This window comes from Protopterus annectens, chromosome 7.part0 (assembly GCF_019279795.1).
Source record: "Protopterus annectens isolate FY-2018-M chromosome 7.part0, PAN1.0, whole genome shotgun sequence".
Lineage (NCBI taxonomy): Eukaryota > Metazoa > Chordata > Ceratodontiformes > Protopteridae > Protopterus > Protopterus annectens.
Window position 1 is genome coordinate 200,622,819 of NC_056739.1, and position 26,546 is coordinate 200,649,364.

The 26,546-nt window shown below is 35.3% G+C and overlaps 1 protein-coding gene across 5 annotated transcripts in view; it reads right to left on the reverse strand.

The window, feature by feature from the left end:
- DLG4 (discs large MAGUK scaffold protein 4) overlaps positions 1-26,546 on the reverse strand; it is a 2,742,131-nt gene that overhangs the window by 269,363 nt on the left and 2,446,222 nt on the right. For all 5 annotated transcript variants that reach the window (XM_044076698.1, XM_044076697.1, XM_044076699.1 and 2 more), the window contains one exon: positions 22,386-22,562. In XM_044076698.1, coding sequence (XP_043932633.1) covers positions 22,386-22,562 — 177 coding nt within the window. The remainder of the gene's footprint in view (positions 1-22,385; positions 22,563-26,546) is intronic.

Sequence of the window (26,546 nt, forward strand, 5' to 3'; positions counted from 1 at the left end):
ATGAGAGTAACTGAGTTGCAAGCAATTATGGTGAGTCAACCCTACCTATTTTTGTCAAAAGGACAACATTTCTTTGAGAACTAATCCTCCTTTTATGCCTAAAGGGGTATCAGAGATTACCTTGATCCAGACTATTGATCTCCCAGTCTTCTTTCTTGTTCCCAAGAACAGGGGGAAATATTTATTCACACTACGGATGTCTACAAGCAACTCAGATAATACTAAGACAAAAGTCAAGCCTTTGGGAAAGCTGTACAGTTCTTCCTCTTGTATGAAGGTAAGAGGAAAAGTCAACTTTCAGAACCGACTGTTTTTATATGGTTGTCTCAGACTGTTGCTTTTTGTTATACCTTCCATAATAAGCCACTTCCTGGCAAGGTTAGGGCCCAGTTCCACTACTGCTTTGAATTCTTTGCTGGCTTTCTGGAAATCATTGGACTCTAGAGGCTGTAACATGGTCCTTTTTACATTATAAAGCACTGCAAACTGGATTATTTTCTAGGATAAGAACAAGCTTTGCTGGGATCATTCTCCACGGGGTCCTGGATTCTATTTTTTTTTTCTTTTCAACCTCTTCCCTTCTTTCTTCTAAGCTATGATAATCTAGCCTAATAGCTTAAGCTACTGAAACACTGATCTAATGTTGGACGTAGTGCAGCTCTGTAAATAAACGTACATAACAATAGATGTTGTCAACCCAACCTCCAGCTCCCCACCTTTTGATGTGTTTTTTGCTATTGCCAGGGTGTCTGGTGTTCTGTATATAGTTTACATTCGGTAAAGCTTCCTAGTACTTCTTTCAGGGCTGTTGCCTCCCTTTCCTGGAAAATAAAATTATGAGTATTTTGACACTATAACTGTCCTTTTATTTGGAGCTACACTCAAGCTCTGGACATTTAGAGCACATGAAATTTACCCTTTATCTTTGAAAAGCTGGCTGGCCAGTGGGAGAAGGACTCAAATAGTTTAGGCTACTGCAACAAGGTTCTGTTAGAACATCTACAGTTAAAGTAAATTGCACTTGCACAATAGTACATTTTCTTTTTTATCAAAGGGTAGACTCTAATAACCTCAATGGTTTTCTTATTGTCACTACTAGCAAATAAGTTACTACTCCAGTTTTACAGTCCTCATCTATCATGGCCTATTCCTAATATCAAATTTAGTTCCTAGACTATATGCATCAGTACATATTATATTAGTACTAATAATGCTGTGTTGCTTCATTTGACTTATTCTAAAAAAATAAAAATTAAATTATGTTACAGAACCCTCAAAACACCAAAGGAAAGATAATAAAAATAACCTACAATCTTTCTGTGAGAGAAGTAATCCATCTCTAGCTTGGACAGGATTTTAGTTTTCAAAATTTCATGAGTTAAAAAAGTCCAACCAATAATGTTACAAATTTTAGAAACATAATCATAATCATTATGATTTTATTTCTAAACTGGAAAGATGTATTTCTTGATTCAGTGGTTGACAAATTGTGGCAATTTATTTATCTTATTTAAACAGCAGTCAGACTGAACATCCTTTACTGTTTTTAAGCCACTTGTACTCATTAATATTTTTGTCCCCACATGTACAATAATTATGCTGTATTTATCACTTGTAACAGATATGTCATGTGCATATATAATACTGACACCAAGTCGGATTAATACTTCATTTCCAGTCATGTTCCTTACAGAAAACACACACTGCCCATCTGAGGATGGGATCCCTGATCACTAATGCACCTTTAATTCTTGCTCTACTTTCACCAAATATCTGTTTATTATCATCTTCCACAATATCCACCTGCTTGATTGTTGATACATAAAACTGGAAAAATTGTGTTCTGTTTAGCTTAATTATGAATTTCTTAAACACTTAAATATGTATTTACATATGAATGTTATTTTACATTAAACTGGAGCTTAGTTTCTACATCTAGTTTGTTTCTGAATTTGTTATTAGATTGTTTACTGGGTAGCAGCAGCAAATGTGTCTTTTTGGGTAGATGAAAAACAATTTGATAATGTCTCCACTATAAGCAAGGTTCCTTTTCATTTTTTGCACCTTACTCAGAATCATCTTTTAAAAATGTTTATTTTATTTTGTTTATTGTGGTAGAGCACTGATCTCCATGGATCTTTTTCAGACTCAGCCCGGGAGTAGTGTCTGGTTAAGTAATTTGCTCGGAATCAAACATTTAGGCAATAGAGACTGACAGAGTCAAACTTTTTACCACCATACCACAGCAAACCACTTGTTAACAGCTCTTTAATCCTTTAAGCTAACTGCCAGTCTTTCATTCTTTTACCCTTAGCTATCTTAGCACTACTGGTTAAATTCTCATTTGCCAAACGTGTGTAATCTTTCAGTCCCTGAAGTGTTCCCTTTAGTTGCTTCTAACACAATGAGGTTTGATTAAATTGTTCACTGTATGAAATCTGAGATTATTTCATGCCTCTGCAACTTGTCTGGTCCTAAGTCTTCTCCTTTAGTAGCCTTAAAATTGGTTAGATTTTACTCATAAGGCTGCAGTGTCAAATTAAAGCTGTCAAGCTTAACCTATTTTGAGATATTCATTTTTGCACTTTAATAGTTTCTACCTGCTGTGTTTTACCAGATTGCCTCACATCATTTGTAAGAAGTGCCAGATTTTTTTCTTATTGTTTCATCTAAAATAGGGACAATGTAGAGTAGAGGAAGTATGTATTTCAGTTATATCTACATTGGTTAATAATTTAATGTCATTTTTAAACATTCTAATCTTTCTGATGCATTCTAATTATATAATCTAATATTTCATGCAATCTTTTAAAGAAGATATAAGTATATTGTATTCCACAGCTACTCCATTAGAGTTATTAATAGCTTTACCTTGCACTATTTTAGTTAAAATAATCAATTTATTACAATTCAAGCACAAATCTGTGAATGAATATTGTAAATGAATTAAATGTGACACATTTTTTACAAATCATTAAGTTATTTACAGTAAGTGTTAGGTCATACAAATTAAGTCCTTTATTTCCAGTTGTATACAAACTGGATCAGAAAATTCTGAAATTCATATTTATGTGATGGATTGTCTTAATTAGTTGATTAATTCCTAGCACAGCACAGGAGATCATTTCTACTAAATATAAACTCAAATCAAAAGTCTCAGAAGTCAACAATCTCCAACCAAAACTAAAAATAGGTGACAATATCGTAAAGGATCAAAATGAAAATGGATGGACCAAAACCAATAAAGACATCATTAATTTATTAAAATAATGTAAAACATTAAGCCCTTTCCTCACAACACATTCAGGACTTCATTGGAATGAACAGGTTTAAAACAAATTTGTCCTTGTATATTCACCACTGATCAAATAAATTAGGTAATTCATTATTTAACACAATTGTAAAGTCATATACAGCTATTACCTATATTTTACCTTAAAATTAGATAAAACTCATTCCTATCGTATAAAAAATGTTAATATCTCATTAGTACCTTAAAACATAAATATAAAAATCACAAAAAATATTCATGTGTTACTTTTTTTATATCCAATATCATTCAAGTATGACAAAAAGTTATACATTATTACAATTTAGCTGTATGCAATTTTTAAAACAGGTTGTATTGAAATGTAATCATTCAAACAAGAGTGAGGAAAGGCATTTAATTTAAATTGCCAAAGCAATTCCTTATATTCTAGCCTACTTTCCCAATCTTCTCCCCTGGGATTTATATCCAGTTGTTCCAAAGTACTAAATTTTAATTCATTGTGTGAATGCTCAAGTAGGGTATACTTATACAGGGCATTATTAACATTTTTATTCTTATTCCTTATACTATAAACACGTTCATATATTATTTTTCTAAATGTCTCAGTTTTCCCTACATAGAAACAGTCACATTTTGTACAAATAGTTAAATATACTATTCTACACTTCCACAATTCCCTTGTTTTAGACTAACTTTTGATTTCATCATATTACCAAGCATAATAAATTTACCCTCATAGTTGTACTGACAAAAACACATGTAACTGTTCTTTGCCTACTTTCAACTCATTTCTTCAGTGTGCATTTGTTCACTTCGTATATACCTTTTAAATTACGATCTGTTTAAAGCACAAATTTGGGTTCTGTACCTACTATTCCTGAAAGAGCCAGGATAAATTTCAAAATATTCCAGTTCTTACTCACAATATCTTTCACTTTCCCCTGAGGTGGTGTTGAATTATACCTCCATTGCTCTATCAAACCTACTGTTATCACTACTGGGATTATCTCTACTACCCCTTAGCAAATTCCCAATATGGGTTTATAAATATATATCTATCTATATATATATATATATATATATATGTATATATATATGTATATATATATATAAATATATATATATATATATATATATATATATATATATATATATATGTATCTTTCTATCTATCTATATATGTATATATATATATATATATATATATATATATATATATATTTTTTTTTTTTTTTTTAGATATAAACTCAGTACTTTCAGCAGTTTGGTGTAACACAGCAAGTAAATACAGGATTATTAAACTTTCAAACAGGCAAATTATTAAAGCTACTTCAAACTTAACAATATGCCCTTTTTAAATACTAATGCACACTATTCGGGAATTGGATAATTTCATATTAAAATGCACATGCATGCTATTTGTACTATCATTTTATGTAGACAAACTAGTCAATAGAATAAAATCCTGCCTCAGGTAAGATTACAAATTGAGCACAGCAGTTTATATTTTCAGTCAAGCTCTCTTCAAAAGCAGCAAGTAAAATCTGATTTATTCACCCAGGAACAGCAGTTCCAAAGATGAACTTGAAACCAAATAATAAGCGAAAGTGGTAACTTTTACTTACTGAAAAACTCCAGAAAAGAAGTGCTTTCACACACAAGCCCTTTTTCTAGTTATTTGAAAGATCTGTCATTTCTGAGTTGTCTTTACAACACAGAATCACTTGACTCTATCATTCCCATAAAAGCATATCATTGTCTTAAATTTCTAGATTTTAATGCAAGTTTTAGATTACACATTTTATTTAACTCATTTAAATCTGAAGAATTAGCTATCACAATGAGTCTATAGTATGCACATTCTGTAGAATTTACCATATCACCCTTCTAATACACTGATTTATAATTTGAAGACATGAAATTTTAAATCCATTTGTACCACCCATTTCAACACTATGTTTTGACAAAGCATTCTTTGTATTCCCTTTGATAATATTTTTTTAAATGTTTAGATATTTCATCTTGTAAATGCCTGTTACTTCCCTACATAGGAGTACATTTTACACATCACTACACATACCTCATTGGAGCTTCTGTTGGTAGAATAAGAACTGTGTGTGCCGCACTTCCTAGTTAATGGATGACCAAAGCAATTCTTATTGGGTCTATATTATATCAATGAATGTTTAGGTTGTTGAACACCTAAATGTCGACCCCTAAATGTTGAAAGCTACAAACCGCGACCGGCCAATTATGCAAAATTTTTTATAGGGTAAAAATTTGCTTGGCCAGCAGAAAACAAAACAGACTTTCAAGCCCTAATCAAGTGGGGGGGACTTTACCCCCCACACATCCCGATGTGGGGGGCTGTGCCCCCACATTCCCCTAACTAAATATACCAACTCCGAGATCGCTCTACATCGGGGAAAAGGGCAAATTACCAATGACGGCCAAGTGAAAATTTTCCCTGTAACAAAAACGTCATGTAATTGGCTGTTCGTGCTTTGTAGCTTTTGACTTTTAGGGGTCAATGTTTAGGTGTTCGTCAACCTAAACCTTCATTGATATAATATAGACCCTTCTTATTAATATGTTTTAACAGGGTACAAGTTCTACATACATACATTAGTGACATTTCTATTTCTATACAGTGTTCTTCTAGATGCATAGTGTTTACAACACAATAATCTTTGCAGATTCTTTTGATTCTTAAAGGTGATGCTCGATTGTTTACCTACAATGTCTTCAATGTCAGAACTGGTAGTTAACATTGCACATGTATTCCTAATAGTTTCACATATTTCTTTAGTTTTCCTAGATTTTGTTAATGGTAGCCTACATGTGCTGTTAGTGACTTACACTGTGAATCACTCCCTCAGAGAAGTATGGCTTAAAGTCATTACATCACTGCAGTAACATATCATGTTTAGCTTCTTTTTGGAGAATGCCAATAAAGCAGACTTATTTGACAATACTTCAAAAGAGATTAGTGATAAGAACAAATAGTAGAAGCCTGTTTTACTTACTGTAACCACAGCAACAGATTCTGGCAATTATACAAGTGCTGATGATTTCAGTATGAGTATTATGAGTAATCCTGATAGCTTTAGAAATTTAATTTCTTTTAGGAACAATTGGAAAGTAATAATGGAGAACAATGAGTGATATATCTCAGTGGACTATATCAACAGAGACATGACTGAGCTCTCAGATTATGTGTCTCAGACTTGTACGTCCTTAGCCGTAAACAGTATTTTACCTTTCCCTAGGATGACACCACGATACAAACAAAAAATGATCAATTTCACTATTGGCTTAGTCTCTGGTGTCATTCAAAGGGAATCCAGTATTTGTCAGCCTGGGATGACATAGTCAACACACTTCAGTGCTTTGCCAGAGATGGCCTTCATCTGTCATCCCTGGAATTTCGGTTACTGGCTAAGCCTCTTGCCACATAGTGCCTTTTTTAGGCAATGTCACAAGAACAAAATTCCTGATGTAAAAATCCCTCTAAAGACAACCTCAAGGTTATGCTGCCAAATGATAAGAGTCTAAACCAGAAACTGCACTCACTTGAAGTGGTTCTCACCTTGGAAGATGCTGATATTTGTGCAGTCACCGATACCTGGTTTAAAGCTGTGGAGATCACTCCAGCTACACCAAGTTACATTTCCTTCCATATGATCAGACCACAAACTGAAGGCATAAGAACTAAAGGTGGTGTATCAATATTCATTAAAGATAAACAGTGCGATTCCCTTGAATTACTTCATGTGCAACTGACTTTATATAAGACACCTCTTGAGGTAATTGCCAGCTACAGGACCCTCTCCATGAATCAGGACATCCACTCAGCCTACTTGGATCTATTTGAGTCAATCAGGATACAATCAAACACCCTGGTTTTGGCTGACTTTAATTAACCATCCATTGACTGGGTAAATTATATGTGTTCTAACTCACTTGCCCAAAGGTTCCTGGACTTTGTTAACTCCAACACCCTTGACCAGCTGGTTGACACACTCACAAAGGGCTCAAACATCCCTGGATCTGGTACTCACCAACATGGGGGACCACTGTACCACCCCAGTGTGTGGCCATTCCTGGTGAGACCTGACCACAAATCAGTCTTGCTAGAAGTAACACAAGACTCCCCTTAGCAACAACTAGAATAAAAAAACTTCTCCAAGGCCAATTACAACCTCTTGCATGACAGCATAAATAGCTCCATAGCCCCTCTCCCACTGATGGAACAGACACCTCTACTGAGTTATACACCAATGCTTTATACGAGTACCTGTACAATTGTATTGACTCTGCTGTACCTAATAGAACCAGAGCAAGATTTTTAAGGAAAAACAAACCTACTTGGTGGAAAACTACCATTAATAGACTATACAATATGAGATAGAAATTGCTACACAAGAGTAGGGAGGCATGGTCTCAAAACTGGAAACACTCCCTCCTCAACTTAAACAAGCAAATAAGACTCCTAGCGAAGTCCTCCAAAGCTAGCTACAAATCCCTATTACCTTCCCTAACTAAGGGTAACCACAAGGCGTTCTTTAGTTACATCTGTAACCTCAAAGGTGAGGCCCAGATTTGTGCTGAACTTGTAACTAATGGTACTACTTACACATAACATGTGGATATAGCAAACCTGCTGGCTGACAGGTTCAGTGAAAATTTCACTTCCCTGTTCCTGCCACATATACCCCAAAGCATCCCTAACACCTGTCCCCCACCTAGTATCTCCAAGGAACAGGTCTTAAACACCCTCTCCAAGGTCAAAAACACAGCCTCTATTGGACCATAACATCCCAGGCTGTGTTCTACATGGGTTAAAACAGGAATTAGCATCACCACTGGGCATACTTTTCAGTCACAGCCAAAGCACTGACTTCATCCCATGGGAATAGAAAACTGCTACCATCATCTCTTTGCAAAAAAGGAGTGCATCCATGGACTCTGGCAACTATAGACCCATTAGTCTGACCAGCCTTATTTGCAAGGCCATGGAACAAATCATCATGGACTTTATTAACAAATATATAGGAAATTTCCAAATGCATGACCCCACTCAGTTTGTCTTTGTTAAGGGAAGATCATGCCTGCTAAATCTGGTGCACTTCTTTGAAACAGTCACCAATGCCCTACATGAGGGCAAATATGTGCATAAAGCCTACCTAGACTTAGCCAAAGCCTTTGATACAATCCCCCACTCAGGCATCACTGATAAACTCATCCAGCTAGGTATCAACCCATATATTGGCAAAGTCAAAAAGAAAGCCAGCACCATGTGTGGTAAAAAAGCATAAATTTAATATGTAACAATACACATAAAATAAAACTAGTAGCACTTACTAACAAAAATCTCCTAGGTGTAGGGTATCAACCCAAAAACAGCTGAACCAAACCGATTTCAGACAAATTGCCTTCTTCAGTGAAGTGCTATGAATACTGAGTTAACAAAACTCGTTATAAAGTCATAAAGCATATATTGTCAGGTGGGTTACAAACTGGTTCACTGATGGAACTTATACAGTCAAAATAGGAGACTATGCCTCCTCCAACAGACCCATAACCAGCAGTGATACTTAGGGATCAGTTCTGGGACCCATACTGTTTGGAATCTACTTCTTCGATGTACAGGCTAAAACTAAAGGACTGTGGCTGACAAAATTTGCTGATGACTAAAAACTGGGTGCAATCATTAAAACGCCTAGGAATGTCAACATCCTGAAAGAAGGTCTTACACAGACTAATGACTGGTGACAAAGTCATAGTCTTAATGTATTATTTTGCATTAAGTTTATCATCTCCTTCAGCAAGGGTGATGTTCCTGCAAACTACCACATCAATAGCAATACCCTAAGAACACAGTCAGCAGTAAGTGATCTGGGCACACAGGTCGACAGGAGCCTTAACTTCAATCATCATGTCTCCACAGTGGTAAGAAGGGCATATATATTGCTCATCTTATAAGTAAGGGCATTGCCTCATGAAAAAAAGAGGATCTAACCCCTCTGTACTCTTCCCTCATCAGGCCAGTAATAGAGTACAATGCTCTCTTTAGTATGTTCCTTTCCAAACACCTGCAGCAATTGGAGAGACCATAAAGGTTCCTTACAAAGAAAATTCAGAGTCTTCAAGATCTATCTTATGAGGACAGACTGAAATCATTGTCATATACTCGGTCATACAGACTGCTAAAAGGCGACCTGTGCCTTGCATATAGAGCAATCTCTGACCAAGCTTTAATGGAAATGTTGCACATTTACAAGTCAAATGGCACACAGGTCACTTGCTCAGAGGATCTTAACCTGGTATGTGACATAAACAGAACTTGCTGGAGAGACAGATTTGTCTCACAGACGTTGCCCCACCTTTGGAACAGGCTTCCTATTCAAGCTAAACAAAGCCCCTTGTTGGCCCCTTTTAAGTTTAATTTGGATGAGTGAATGGGGAAATGGAAATTCATTCCAGGGGTTCCACCTGTGTCCCTCTTGGACAGGGGCAAAACGTGCTGATTTTAGTGCCTACTTGAACCAGACACCCTTGGGAACAGGGGTTGAACTTGTCTAGGATTGCAAGGGCCCTGGGGCCATTAGCCTAGTAACCTCCTATGATCCTATGAAAGAATACAACTTAAACTTACTAACTGTAATGAGACAGTGTGGTTTACATGCCCATTTTTTTCCAAATAAAATATTAATGTTTAAATATGGCCTCTTTGCCTATTATTTTATTAATACATGTATTTTTTTAGCTAATATTGAACAGATCTTTGGGGTTAAAGGGTATTTAGTACATGGCAATCTGTTCTGGTTGTCATGATTTTATATTGTGAAAACTACAAGATTATGATCAAGTTTATGCTAATATTTAGGAAGGATGGACAAAATGATGCCTAATTTTAAACTTGCTCCAATCTGTACTGCATGCAGAAGCCTTGTGTATCGTTTATTAGCATGTGCTCAGCTAAATCCAAGAAGGGGGACTATGAAACATTGCTTAAACAGAAATAATTATATTGGCAATTCCCACAAGACACAATGATTGTATCTGTATATATATATTATACTGAAACTGTAACCCTTAAGGCATAACATTTTTTTGTCTACAGATGTACAATATTCTAGTGTAATTAATAATTAATAGTGGATGATGACTTTGTTTGTAATGGATTATAATTTCAAATAGTTTCATTTCAAATTTTACTGAGATTATATAAAGATAATACATGTATTGTAATGATATGTTCCTTGTTAGAAATTATATTTTTGTGGTAGTATGTTGTATTTTTCAGCTCATAAAAAGATAAACTTTTGAGAGTAGCCAGAGTTAAAATTCTTTTAGATTGGCAATATAAGTGAGAATTTTTTTCATTAATTGTTATTTATACAATCTGTTTCAAATTTTAGGATAAAAGCTTTACGATCTGTGATGAGGCAAGGGATAATGCTGAAGCTTAATATTTCTGAGCTTATATCATGAAAGATTAATACTTTATCAGTTCTAGTTTGGGTACCATAATGAAGTGAATAGTGTAAACACTAAAGATTTGTTATCTCTCATATTACATGTACCTTTTATATTAAGGGCTTTTTATATAGAAGTTAGTCTTAGTTTGTGTAGTGCTAGAGTCTGAGTTATTTTGTAGATGATTGAAATCACGGCCTACTACATTACCTTTGGTTTTGTTCAGGATAATCTCTAGGTGTTTTTTAACCAAGTTTACACCCGTCCCAGGGAATCAGTAGAAGTTTACAAAGGTTCATAATCTTTTATATGTTATAACCATAAGAGGGATATCAAATTGTCCTGGTCTTCCAATTTCTATATAAGCTAAGGTAATAGTATATTATTCGTCCACGGTATCATAACGTCTCTTCTACTTTTAAAAATAGGTTGAGCTAATTTTATATTTTTGCTTGGATTCCATGTGTTTTTTGTCTGAATAATTAGTGTGTTCTTGAAAAAATATAATTTGTGTCTTATTAGCTGTTGGACATGCTCCACTTAAAGAAATCCCAATCCCTCTGGGCTACACGCTCTAGGGACCTAAACCTTGTCACCACAATAAACAGAACATGCCAGAGGGATAGATTCCTGTCCCAGAGACTTCCCATACTCTGGAATAAACTACCTATCTATATCAAACAAAGCTCCTCATTAGTACTCTTCAAGAAAAATCTTGATGATTGGATGGGAAATAGGAAATTCACCCCGGGGATCACCTCTGTGGCTCTGCTCGACAGTGGCACAGGAAAATGATTTTCTTGGGTGGCAAAAGCCAGGGTACCTTTTTGGCTGGGCTTGTATGGGCCCCAGGGCCGATAGCCTAGTACCTACCTATGAACCTATGAACCTATTAGAATAAAGATATTGTAACAGGTTAGCTGTTGTTGTGGAGGTATTTAACCCATCAATATGAGTAAATAAAATGTCACCACTTATGAGTATTTGTGCATTAAAAATTATTTTGGACATGAGAAAGATTTGTATCAAAAATTACTATTTTATAATATAAGGTTGATTGATTATATACATGGAATTATCAAAATTCCAAGTCTACTAGCAGATAAAACTCACTAGATTGTCCCTCACTAACTTGTCTAAATATTAAAGAATTAAATTAACATACAAGAGTATCAAAGCCCTGCAGTAAGCATTTGCTAATCTGGAGATTTTCCTCTCCCATTTTTTTCTTTCTATGCCTTTTTTATTATTCATATTTCATTGTCTGTCCTTCAATATTTTTCTAACATTGATCAAAACACTAGCTAAAAGCACAATATAAGTTCCTAAGCCAATTTTTTTAGATGATAGTTATAATTAATCTATTAAATGTAATATTACAGGTTACATTATTATAATGCGTTAAATGAATATGTATACATATATACATATATGTTTGTATGTATGTAACTATATATATAATATATATATATATATATATATATACATATATATATTATATATATATATATATATATATATATATATATATATATATATATATATATATATATATATATATATATATATATATATATATATATATATATATATATATATGAGCCATTTATAATCTCGAAATAGTGAAATGTCAATTTCAGTATCTCGAGACTATAAACCCAAATGTTTAAAATAGCAAAAGTCCATAATCGCGAATTTGAATATCTCAAATTCGCGGTTATGGCCTTAAGCTACGTGATGTCCAGGATTGTGTGTTTATGGTGCGCAGTGCCATATGTGGATCTAAGTGTTTTGTCAGGTAAGTGAGTGCTTTGTAAGGGATTTGAGTGGGGGGTTAGAGTGTGCTTGAGTGTGCTGATATGTTTGATGTGTGTGTGAGGGACTGGAGCATGTGCGTGTGTGAGTTTGCTTTTGTTTCCTGTTTGTGCAATCTCAGAGTTAGTATATATAATTGGGGGAGTGTGGGAGGCACAGCCCCCCACATGGGGGGGTGCAGGGGGGCTTGCCCCCCTGCTTATGTGTGTATGAGTTGTGCATGTGTGTAGTTTTTGTTTGTTTATGTTGTGATGCGAGTGTTGTGGTGTATGTATGGTGTAGTGAATGCAGTTTGTTCAGTGTTTTGAATTTTGTGGTTTTGAACTCGGGGTTTTGTAGTTTCAGTGTTTTGTGGATTCGGTTTCATAGTTTTGAGATACTGAAATTTGATGTTTCAGTATTTCGAGATTATGAAGTGAATCTATATATATATATATATATATATATATATATATATATATATATATATATATATATATATATATATATATAGAGAGAGAGAGAGAGAGATTAGATATAGATACGTACATATTTAAATATATTAAAGAATAAATGTATAACATTTCCTGAAAATTCAGTTTATAATGTTCCAACAATATGTCCTAATCTTCTAAACAGAACAATATTATATGGCTAATAAGAATTTTCCAACATATACATATATTATAGCTACTAAAATGTAGTACTAAACAATCTGATATAAGATTACTCTGTTTGTATTATATGATACAGTTGAATTCATTTAACATTCATTACTGCTTAAAATGTAATCAGTGTTTTCTATCCAAATTAACTCAATCATTTGTCAACATTTCTCAGATAAATATCTTGGGAAGGTATACAACTCTTAGATTTGTATAGGATAGATCATTATGTATGTGTTAAAGTTTGTCTCTGAAGTCATAACCATACTGTTTGCAGGAGTATGTAGATTTAAATCGTAAGAAACCATTATCAGTTCCTATAACTATTGTTAAGGATCTCTATTCTTATTAACTTTATCATATGTTTTGTGACATCAGTTTGCCATAATGCTTATCCTGTAATTCTGCAATATATCAATTGTTCCTTGTTTTTTTTATGTCTACTATGTGTACTTTTTATTTCTAACTAAATAGCTTAGTCTACAGCTGATTGAAAAAAATATGCATAGCAGTGACTTATCATAGTAAAATAACTGTTCAGTGCAGGGCTGCTAGTATCAGATGTTTTATAGAGGGATATCATATTTAGAATACTTGGGCTTATTTCTTTTATCCCTACCTTATTCCTTTTGAATTGGTATATAATGCCCATATCAATTCACTAGTATCAGATCGCAATTTTATGTCTATAAAATATAATGGTTTATGTGATTCGGAGTCAATCACAATTTCAGTAATATAAAGTATTATGAGTATCAGACAACAGCTTCTATCACATAGAAAAGGAGAAATATATACTTCTCTTTCATAAATTGCAAATACTAATGAACTCTAAGCTTGTTGTATACAATATAAATAAAATGCTTGTGTAACTTTTTTTTTATGTAAAGCCCACATTCAATTCTTCAGTACTAATCTGAATACATCAGCCATCACTTTCTGTATTGGTATTCCAAAGTATAAATAGAGAGTATATTACCATTCATTTTGTTCCTAAAATATTTATTTTCTAGGTACAATTAATGTATTGTGCTTGTTTTAACCAGAGAAGAAACTAGGCTACTATTGTTTCCTTCTTGCAGCACAAACAAAAGCAGGAAGTAGAGAGGAAGTGCTATGGGAACCATTTCAAGTTCAAGTGTTTTATAGGATTGATATTATTGGAAGAACAACACCTCTTTTAATTGCATACTTCTTGATCTGCTTTTAAATGACTTGCACATTCCCATTCAAAAATCTCACATCTGAATCATCCTTATGCAAGTTTAAATAAAATGAAGGTATGTTTGTAATTGTGTAGTATTTTTAAGAGTGTGGTTTATCTTTTTTAACTAGAATTTTCTTTAAGTGTTATTAATTCAAACTAGAGGTACTTCATGTGAAATTAGAGTAAGTAGCATAAATATGAAATTATTTCTTGGTTGTAGGTGCCATGTTTATTTGTTAAGCTGGCAGCTGTCACAAGAGAAAGCATCTAATAATGCTCATGCTAAAAACGGGAAAAGGGAAATCCAGAAAACATTCTGTTTGGTGCTACGACCTAACTGCTTAACATGCAAACATCATTAATGTATTTAAGTATAACTAAATATTCATGAATTACAATCAAGACCCTATCCCCATACTGATTTTCAGCATACATTATAAAAGACAGATTTCCAGGCTTTCATTCTAGGTATATCAGTATAATCACTGTTTTAAAGGGTTGCATGTCAAATATTTCACTATTATAAATTATACCTAAAGTAAAAACATAGTCTGCATTTCTACTCTAAGAATTTTGCTGAGACTATTGAACTTCAACAGAGTGGATACAATTAATAATCAAATGACAGATTACTAGCATCCCCTTTTTTAATGTTTTAATATAGAAAAATGTAGTAAATATGTTCATAGAGACATTTACTAATAAAATAAGCTAAGTAGATGTATATATGTTGACATTTAAGATTGTTATCTGTATGTTTTGAATTGAGTTTTTTTAAATGTGATTTTTGATTTAAGTTCCAGCACACCACTTAAAAAGTTCATCCTGAATCTACTCATTTTATTTGACAGTTCAGGTCTATATTAGATCACCGAATGCTTAAAAAAGCGAACAGTGATTAATCAACCCTATGTAAGCAAAAGCTTACAATGTCAAACTGTCAGAACAGCTGATTCTTTATTTTTTTCATGTTCTATCACAAACACTGGCATTGATATTCTGCATACATGTGGACCCTGTATGTCCTCCTTTTTTTTCTGTAAGGGCTTCATCATGATTTCTGGTTTCCTCCAGCCAAAAGACATGCCATAACTGAACTGTCATTCCTCTAGTTTCTATGAGGATGAGTGCTTGTGTGTATAGCTCTATGTAGGGACCCCTCACATCCTCTAGCATAAATCTTCTTAACTTCACCCAAATCACTAACACTCCCACTAGATTTAACAACAACAGTCAGGGCTCCATCCTTGACTGGATTCTAGTTTCTGACCTTAGCAATTTCATTAATGCAGGTACCCTGCCTGATACACTAAGTGATCATCCCCCTACCTTTGTTCTTAGAACAATCTCTCATCCTCGTAAAGAACAACATTACAAAACAATTCGGAAACTCTTCAACTTTGACCATCAATCATTTATCAACATACTAAAAAACATAAACTAGTCTGTCCTCAGAAAACTACCTCTTGGTGAAGCAGTCAACTACTTTAATGCAACTTTTTTGGATATCTTAAAGAATCTTGCACCACTTTGCAGAAAAATAATTAAATAACTGTGCACCTTGGTTGTCCAAAACAACAAAAGAATTAATGATAAACAGAGATAGATTCTGGAAACTATGGCTCATGTACAAATCCCCCTTAGCCCTAATAAAGGTTAGGCAGCTACATAACCAGACAAAAAAATCTGTAACAAAAGAAAAGAAAGAATACCATCTAAAATTACAATCCAATCATAAACAAAATCCCAAGAAATTGTATTCCTCAACCCTAGAAAAAAAAGTAATCCCAGTCCACTTCCTGATAAAACCCATGCACAAATTGTCTACCTCTTCAACACTCACTTTATCAAAAGTATATTCAATGGTACTTTAAATACATCTTACTCTCCCCAACCTTCTCCTCCCCCCACTCTGAAACCCTACCTCACCTAACCTAACTCTATCCCAACCCACCCCTCAGTCCTCTCCACCTTCTCTTACCCCCTTGATTCACCTATAACTCCTTGCACCACTTCTCCCTTTACTTCTCACACTTTCTTTCTACACCCTGTCTCAACTAATACTACAAAGTGACTAATCCTCAAACTTAAAACCTATTCTAACTCTCCATACAAACATTCCATAGAATATCTTAAAATAGCAGCAGAAGCCATTGCATATCCAATAACCATCTTCATCAACAGATCTGTTCTAAAAGCTTACATCCCAACTCTGAAAAAAATTCAGTTATTATACCACTACACAAAGGAGGTAATTCCATTGATATTTCCAACTGTGGTCTTATCACCTTACTGTCACTCATCTCAAAAATTCTCAAAGAATGTGTACCCACACAATTCCTCCACTGACTTCTTAAAAATCAACTTCTTACTTCCATACAACATGGGTTTAGAACAGCTGGCAGTACTACCAGCACTTTACTATCCTTTATGGACAGTGTTAACAAAGCATGCGACTCAGGCAAAATTATTTATTCCTTATTTCTTGACCTATAAAAGGCTTTCAGCACTATTGTTCACCCTCTTTTCTTACACAAGCTTGGTGATCTTTGTCTGTCCTCTCCCTCTCTCAGGTGGTTCACTAGCTTCCTGTCCAAGTCAGCAGGCTGTCAAATGGCAAGACTCTTTCCACATACCAATATACCAGCACTGGTGTCCCTCAAGGATCTATACTATTCAATGGTTTCATAAATGACTTGCATAACTCCTCCTGTCAGAGTTCATATTCATACAACATGCTGTTGACTCAACTATCATCTGCTCTTCCAACATTCTGTCTCATCTTCAACAAATCACCCAAGCTTTTACTTCCATTGAAACCTTCTCGCTTTCCAATAATACACTGTTACTTAACCCTTCCAAAACTAAACTACTAATTTTCACCCCTAAAATACTCTCTAAACAAAGGTCAATTCACCATTCTTTCACAAAATAACATGAAAATTGAAGACGTTCCCTACAGAAAAACTACTAGGAGTAACCATAGATAAACACCATAAGTTTGATCTTCATATTCAAAATAGTATTAAACAAACACACACCAGAAACTAGGAATTCTGTACTGGCACAGACAATTCCTAGATACACCCACTAAGTGTACCCTTGCCAGTACTTACTTTCTACCTACACTCTTATATGGGTCCCCAATACTTATAAACATACTAAACTACCCTAAACTGTAAGCTACGAATGTGCTAAAATAAAAATGAAAATTTACCACGGATGCAAAATATTCTACACATGACTATATTCTCCTCCACACACTCAAGTGGTTTGAACTCCAGCAATACCTTACCTTACTTCAACTTAAAATGGCACATAAAATCATTCATAGACATGTGGCCTACCTGCCTCTTAGTACAATATTCCAAAGCTACAGACCAAAGGGATCTCTTGGATCAGAAAGTAAGCAGCTTTTCACTGAGCATCGACCTAACAAATTAACCCGCCAAAGTCTGCACATTTTCTCCATAACTAAAATCTTGAATTCCCTTCACTTAATTGTCAGAGCAAACCAAAAACACTCATAATTTTAATTATCACTCAAAGAATATCTTTTCAGTCTTAGATCTGCTCCAGTGTGACCCCTGCCCAATAATATTCTTATTATTTATACTTTCTATTGCTTACTCCTAATTATATTCTTATTATAATTATATTCTTATTATTTATACTTTCTATTGCTTACTCCTAATTATATTCTTATTATTTATACTTTCTATTGCTTACTCCTATTCCTTTTTTCCCTTTTTCCTCTTTCCCTTCTCTGTACACAAGCTATTCCTCCTACAGTTCTACATATATTATATATCTTGTCTTTCCAAAAGCAATCTCTGTATGTTATGTTATGTTACCCTAGGTTTTGTAGGGTCTATATCAAAAGAGCGAACGCTCTTTGATCGAGCTATAAAGATCGAAGGGACTAAACAGCAAAGACACGGAACAGCGATTTTTTTTTCCAGGGGAAAAAGAAATCGCTGGGCAATCTTTGGAACTTTGCCATTTCCTTTACTGTGGTGCAATCTCGAAGTTGGTATATTTAAGTGGGGGTGGGGGCATATCAAGGGGTGTGGGGGGCAAAGCCCCCCACTTTTTATTGTGTTTACATTTGTTTTGTTTTTTTGTGGAGCAGTGATTTCTTTTCCCTAGGAAAAAAATCGCTGTTCCGTGTCTTTGCTGTTTAAAAGTTCAATCTTTAAAGCTCGATCAAAGAGCGTTTGCTCTTTTGACTGTTCAAGCTTCTGATATAGACCCGTTTTGTGTATATATATATATATATATATATATATATATATATATATATATATTTATATACACCTCAATCTATTCTGTCGGCTATAGGTATTCTGTTACTATTTATCTAAATTGACCACCCTATATATTTTTTATAGTAGTAATGGACCTTTTCTGTCTGGGCCTCCACTGAAAATGGGTTCATTCTGGCCCAGTTGGACTTTCCCAGTAAACAAATGTCAAATAAATAAAATAAAATAATAAAAGATACAAAATGCTGGGCACATACATAAACTCTTCAAGGTAACAGTAAAAAATGCAGTTAGCAAGTCATCACTTTTCAAACTAAGGCATAATATGTATCACAGAACATCTAGTCTTACAGCTTCTTATAAGGACAGTGATTAATGGACAAATACTATGCTATAGAGGCAGGAGAATAAGTGGGGAACTATCTCATTAAGGGAACAGAAAGTACATAGACTACGAAGGTTGCCTTCTGGTCCTCAGGATTCCTTCTAGCATGTTGGCAGACCTCCTGACCAAGGTTTTCTTTAAATCACTTTCCTCTGCAGCAAGTGTGATACTTGTATATAAAGTGGGGAAAAGGAAAACCCAAGTAATATCAGAACTCTGTCTCGTGATGGTGGAAGAGATGTTCCTGGAGAGAATCTTGATGGATAGTATGCTTGCTTTCCCTTATAATGTTCAGCATTATGTGTTCAAACTCAGAACAGCCATTTAGTCGACTATGATCTAGTGTTATTGGTGGGGTGATTATAAGACGACTTGACAAGAACGTGGTGATAGATCTGGATTATGTAGACTTCACCAAGGACTATGAATCAGTCCCGTAAAGGTGACACTTATGAAAACCAGAAGTGCTGGGATACAGCATGAAGACTAAAGAACAGGACTGCAGCATTGCTGAACACTAGGGTCCACAGTGATGTGGAAAAAGTAAACTGTTTTGAATAACTGCAGAGCACTACAGATGTCAGTCCAGCTTCCTTTAATGTTCACTGTGCTCATTTCAGACATATCTAAGGGAATAGAAAAGAGGATCAAACCATTTTACTGTTCACACAAAATTAGGTGTAGCACAACAGGAAAGAGGAAAAGTCGAAAGAAAACTAACCAAGTTTGCCAAAATGTGGAATGTGAAGTTCATTGCACTAAATTTTAAACTACTGCATTGTGGCCAGTGCAATTCTGGAGTGACGTTATCAGCTGGTGGGCTTAATCATACCTCAAAAGGACCACCGACAGCAGAGTAAGAGTGCAGTGACACAGAAGAGAATGCTATGGTGCATTATTAGGGGAAATAGACCCCAGAAGTAAAGATGTAAAGTTCCAGATGAAAGTCACTGGAAGGGTTTGTGGATGGAAGAGGAAGGACATGATCAGAGGTTAGAGTAACAACAGTATTTTTCAAAAGTTAACAGACAAGATGGGTATGTGATATGGTTGCACACAATTTGTGTCAAGGTAGCTATAGAAGGATCATCCTGAACAGGAATTATAAAGCAGAAGGAGCTGCACAGCCAAAATATTGCAGAAATGGGTTATTTTCTGAATCTGGGAAAGTACTTCATGAAGAAAGTTTTGGACTCAAGGAATTACCTACTGGTACTGGGTGGTAGAACAGGAATCCACCATGGCATTTAGAAGGGTATAGGACAGTTTGAGAAACATAAAGGTAATTAGAATGACAAATGCAATGAAAAGTTAATCTAGATAAACTCATCGTCTTTCTTTCATCAAGCAAACATAATATGATCACGATAAATCTTATAACAATACAATTAACAGACAATTAAAGTAATTAAACGCATCAGAAAATCAGGATTTACATTCAAGTTATATGCAAATGTATTACACACTAAAACAGTTTTCTCCAAGGAGTTATAAGGAATTTGCTCCATTTCTTCAGTAGCAAGTCACCCAGGTGCACCCCATGCTAGCACTAAATAAGGTACTATACAGGGATGGATGAGTATAGAGACGTAGCCCTTGTATTCCTCAGTCTGATGTGTTATGGCTGAATTCATCTCACTGCAGCCCCATGCTAGCACTAAATAAGGTACTATACAGGGATGGATGAGTATAGAGACGTAGCCCTTGTATTCCTCAGTCTGATGTGTTATTGCTGAATTCATCTCACTGCATCCCCATGCTAGCACTAAATAAGGTACTATACAGGGATGGATGAGTATAGAGACGTAGCCCTTGTATTCCTCAGTCTGATGTGTTATGGCTGAATTCATCTCACTGCATCCCCATGCTAGCACTAAATAAGGTACTATACAGGGATGGATGAGTATAGAGACGTAGCCCTTGTATTCCTCAGTCTGATGTGTTATGGCTGAATTCATCTCACTGCAGCCCCATGCTAGCACTAAATAAGGTACTATACAGGGATGGATGAGTATAGAGACGTAGCCCTTGTATTCCTCAGTCTGATGTGTTTTTGCTGAATTCATCTCACTGCAGCCCCATGCTAGCACTAAATAAGGTACTATACAGGGATGGATGAGTATAGAGACGTAGCCCTTGTATTCCTCAGTCTGATGTGTTATGGCTGAATTCATCTCACTGCATCCCCATGCTAGCACTAAATAAGGTACTATACAGGGATGGATGAGTATAGAGACGTAGCCCTTGTATTCCTCAGTCTGATGTGTTATTGCTGAATTCATCTCACTGCATCCCCATGCTAGCACTAAATAAGGTACTATACAGGGATGGATGAGTATAGAGACATAGCCCTTGTATTCCTCAGTCTGATGTGTTATTGCTGAATTCATCTCACTGCATCCCCATGCTAGCACTAAATAAGGTACTATACAGGGATGGATGAGTATAGAGACATAGCCCTTGTATTCCTCAGTCTGATGTGTTATGGCTGAATTCATCTCACTGCATCCCCATGCTAGCACTAAATAAGGTACTATACAGGGATGGATGAGTATAGAGACGTAGCCCTTGTATTCCTCAGTCTGATGTGTTATGGCTGAATTCATCTCACTGCAGCCCCATGCTAGCACAAAATAAGGTACTATACAGGGATGGATGAGTATAGAGACGTAGCCCTTGTATTCCTCAGTCTGATGTGTTATGGCTGAATTCATCTCACTGCATCCCCATGCTAGCACTAAAAAAGGTACTATACAGGGATGGATGAGTATAGAGATGTAGCCCTTGTATTCCTCAGTCTGATGTGCTTTTGCTGAATTCATCTCACTGCATCCCCATGCTAGCACTAAATAAGGTACTATACAGGGATGGATGAGTATAGAGACGTAGCCCTTGTATTCCTCAGTCTGATGTGTTTTTGCTGAATTCATCTCACTGCAGCCCCATGCTTGCACTAAATAAGGTACTATACAGGGATGGATGAGTATAGAGACATAGCCCTTCTATTACTCAGTCTGATGTGTTATTGCCGAATTCATCTCACTGCATTCCAGAAACTACTTCTGTTTTTGTCACCAGTGGTATTCAAGTCTGATACATGTATGCACATACTGTACGTATTCCTGGCTGCACTCCATAGGCTTTCATACTCTTTAGTGACCGTAGATACTGCTTATTCATAATGTTCATGTTAAGAGTGTGTTCTTATCTCTGTCTATATAGTCACTGCAAAGACTCTCTTCTAAATTAGATGTGATACTGAAAGGAGGAGTTTTGTAATTCTGGGAAGGATTTGAGAAAAAAGACTGCACAATACCTCCGTTTACTGGGGATGAACCCAATTTCTTCTCCCTCTCCATCTGGATGGACCCTCCGCACCTGCCACCATTCTTCATCTGATGTATCGATAACATGGAAAATGTCCCCAAAGTGGAAACTAAGTGTCGGACTCAGGTACCCACAGTCCTTTGTCTTATCATAGTCAAAGAGGGTCCTGCAAAACAAACAAAACAGATGATTTTAATCAGAACAGTACAAAACATCATCATACTCTGAAATATTTCCTCACATTCTATTTCTACGTGTGCCATAATGAAACTCTCATGGACAGTTATGATTGCTAACTGACAGTTGTGAATGACTTTGTGTTATGAATAATTTTCCAAAATAATGAAAGATTCAAAGGGTGTGGACTTTGTTATATTTATTCATGCCTGTTAAAGTAATCCATAACACTAGAACTAGCAATTACCCTTGCTTCTAAGGAGTTAAAAAAACACTTAACAGTCCTCTCTGTATATAGCATGCTTGTTACAAATTCTTTCAGGCTTTCTTTCTGACATTTTATTAAAATGATTGGAAACTGTATGTTCAAATCATGGTTTTCTGCCTATTTGCTGAGAATTGATCAATTTGAAAAAGGTCAGTACATAGGGGAACCTCTTTTGAACCACACAGGAACATTGATCCCAACTAAGTTATATAAATAGCAGGGGAATACATCCGCTAAGCAGTAGGTACAGGAGTCTTTGTCTTACAACAAAAAATATTAATGAATTAAAGGGAGTTTTAGCATTTTGTTTCAATAAAAATTACAGTGAACAAGGAAACAGTTTTGAAAAAAATAAGTAGAGATCCTGACTTATTTGTAAAATTACAGTAACCTAGTTTTATCTTGAGATGTATCCCATGTTTCTCCTTACCTAGTTGATGCCATTTCATATAACACTTTATTGCTGTTTTGGCTTTGTGTTTAATCTGCCTAAAGTAGAGTAACTGTGCTTTGGTATACGATAGGCAGCTAGATATGCTGGAAAAAATAAAATGAAGATGACAATTCTGTACTTTGAAAAGCTGAAGCTGTTTTTTTTTTGTCTTTATTGACATTTAATGCAATTTAGTTTTGGATCAACTTAGGAAAGTGTACAAAATTAAATAAAAAAAAAACACATCTGAGTTTACAGAGAAAAAGAGTTCAGAATTAAGATGGAAATTTAGATATATCTGTTGGCATGGAGAGGTTAGAGCCCTGACTTTGCTTCAGATGACCCCATGTTTGATTAGCAGCAGGAGTGAATGCTAGAGTTACCATAGTGAGGAAGGGCATACTTTTTTCACAAGGACAGGGAATGGAATAGGGAAACCCTCTGCCATAGTCCCTTGGGCTAAGACAGAAATACTTAGGGGCAGTCCTGAGGCATGCATTCTGGTCACCAAGTTTTGAAAACTAGTTTTCTTCTGCAGGTGCATGGAAGCATATAGATACATGGGGAGGTATAGTGGCCCCCGTGGTGACATGAGCTATATGCTCCACCAGAGGGGAGGGGCTAGGATTTTATAGAAAAAAAATAAAAATTAAAAAAAAAATAATAATTTGTGAGATTTTGACAAAGTCACATGTAGCCTCTATGGCTGCCAGAATGATGGCATTTCTGGAGTTGGGTGAGACTTGATGGCATACATGAAGGGGCAAAAACATAAAGAAAAGAATTATGGTGGCATTTTTTTATATAAAGATTAGAAGGTTCAGAACACGTTAAAGATTACACATGGATGGAATGTAAATATAACAGTGCGGTGTGTTAATTCAAGACAAATGGAATGACAAAAGGAGGAGGCTGTTTTACTTTAGGAACAAGATGAAGAAAGTATTAATAGCAGGAATGATGGAATAAATATGAAACTGAAAGTCATGAAAGGAAAGGCTTAATATTCTATATCAACAAAAGACCAAGAAATGTAGATTGGGTATAAGGGTTGAAAGGTTATCCAAAGAAAAAAAAGTGAAGACACAATTGATTTGTAATGACAGAAGTGAAAAACTCGGGGTGGTGGTGTAAGTCAAAGTAAAGTAAAGAAAGAGGAGGACTTCCTATCCGAAACATTGAAACAAAAGGATGCAGTAAATGCATAATTTTATTTTGTCTTCATAAAAGGTGTGGGAGATGGAGCCAGGATGAGGCAGAAGGGCTGATGATTGATAAGCCTTTGTTCAGTGGGGTGTCTGAAAATTCTCTACATGGTGGTTCTGTCAGGTATCTTCATATCTAGCACAGTTTAGACAGTTGAGGGCACAGAGTTTTCCCAGTTTAACTGGGCTATGTTAGTTGAAGGACATGTGAAACAGGATGATAATGTTCTAACAAAAACAGAAGTTTAGGATCACTGAATATAATCTAACCTTCTGTATATCACTACCATCATGCTCAGGAAAGATGTTTAGAAGGATACAGAGAATTTCTCATAGGAAAGAAGTAGTCCTGACAATGCATAAGGCCTAGGTACTTTTTCACACTGGCATAATTTTGCAGTGCTTACTCCCTCTCACCTAAAGTGGTTTGAGAATAGGATTGTCATGCCAATGGTGCAACTTTTTGAAAGGTGTGCTTTCAGTTTGGAATATATATCCTCAGAAGATGGAAAAACTGTATTTTCCATTCACTATGTAAAGGGGGTTGGCACCCCTTTAACTCCTTGATAGTTCTAAAAAGGTGGGGCTTAAGAGATATCAGCAGCCCACCATTGCACACAGACTTACTGGGGAAAAACCTTTATTTATATGATTGCAGTGGCATCTAACAGGAACTTAATTTATACATTATTGGGAGGGATAGGTATACTAAAATAATGCCATTTAATTGTTTTGCAATAATAATAGTTTGAAAAATAAGGACAGGTTATTAGTAATTCTGTTACTGTGTGTGTGAGACTAATTCAACATTGCTGTTGACATACTCTGTGAAGTTTTTTAAATACATACATTTTGTTATAGAGGTATCTTTAGTAAAACTATAATTATCACCTCTGCTTTAACTCTTATGTTTCCTGCTACATTATACTTCCAGTCTATCCCACCAGATTATATCCTCTTGGGCCATTAATTTTACACAGCTTCTTTCCATAACTACTAATTTTCTCGTTTCTTATCCTGCAACTACTTATCTCTTTATCTCCTTTTACCCTACTGTATTACCCTTCAAAGATAAACCCCAAATACCATGATACAATACAGCTTTTGTACAGTTGTCTGTCCAAATTTAAAAGAAAAAAAGTTATCCAAACTGTGTCTTGCTTTTCTATCCAATCTTTTACAGTTTTTATGGTTTAACAGTCTCCAAGATGAACCCTTGGCCTACATGAAGCCTTGAATCATGTATGAATGCTGTACCCCTACTGAGTTCTAAGCATGCCTGTGTAATTCTTCATGTAACCATAGAAACTAAAGCTAGATTGAACTAAAATTCTAGGACTCAATGAAGTATTCCTGGTTTGGAGTAGAGCAATATTTTTAAAGTGATTCATGATTTGTTTGTCATGCCTTGTTTTCCACCTCCTTCAAGATATCAGAAAAATGAGCAAAGTCGTGAGATACACCAAGAAAATGTATCAGGTTCTAAAAGATACTTATTTTCTAGAAGGATGATGTCAAAAATCTGAGGATAAATATCCCATTTTAGGGATACTGCAAGAACTAAAAATTAATAAGAACTGCTGATACAAAGACCATAAACTTAAAGGAGAGGGAAAACAAATCACTTTGGAGATGATGGTTAAGAACTGTATGATGCTGAGTCAGCAAATCATCTAATCTAAGCAGAATGTTAAATTGAAACTGTCAGTTCCTAAGGCATTAAATGTTTCATGGCTTAATGAAGGATGTATTCTGACTGTTAGATTCTGCACATTGATAGTACGGCTGAATATAAGGAATCGGACATAAATCAGACTGGTAAGAGATTAAAAGTACACTAGTTTAACCTAAGAAAAAAAACAAACTTTTGTGCTCTTTCACAGTTGTCCCCACAGAAAAATGATTTCATTTCTATATGCTCTCCACCAGGTCTTCCTGAACTGGCCATCTCTCCTGATTAGCAACATCTTATCTGCTCATGTATCGCATCAACATACTTGTACTCATTCATCTAACTACTGCATCCTTCCTCAAGTTTCACACAGTCTAGTTAAACATGCAGTGGTA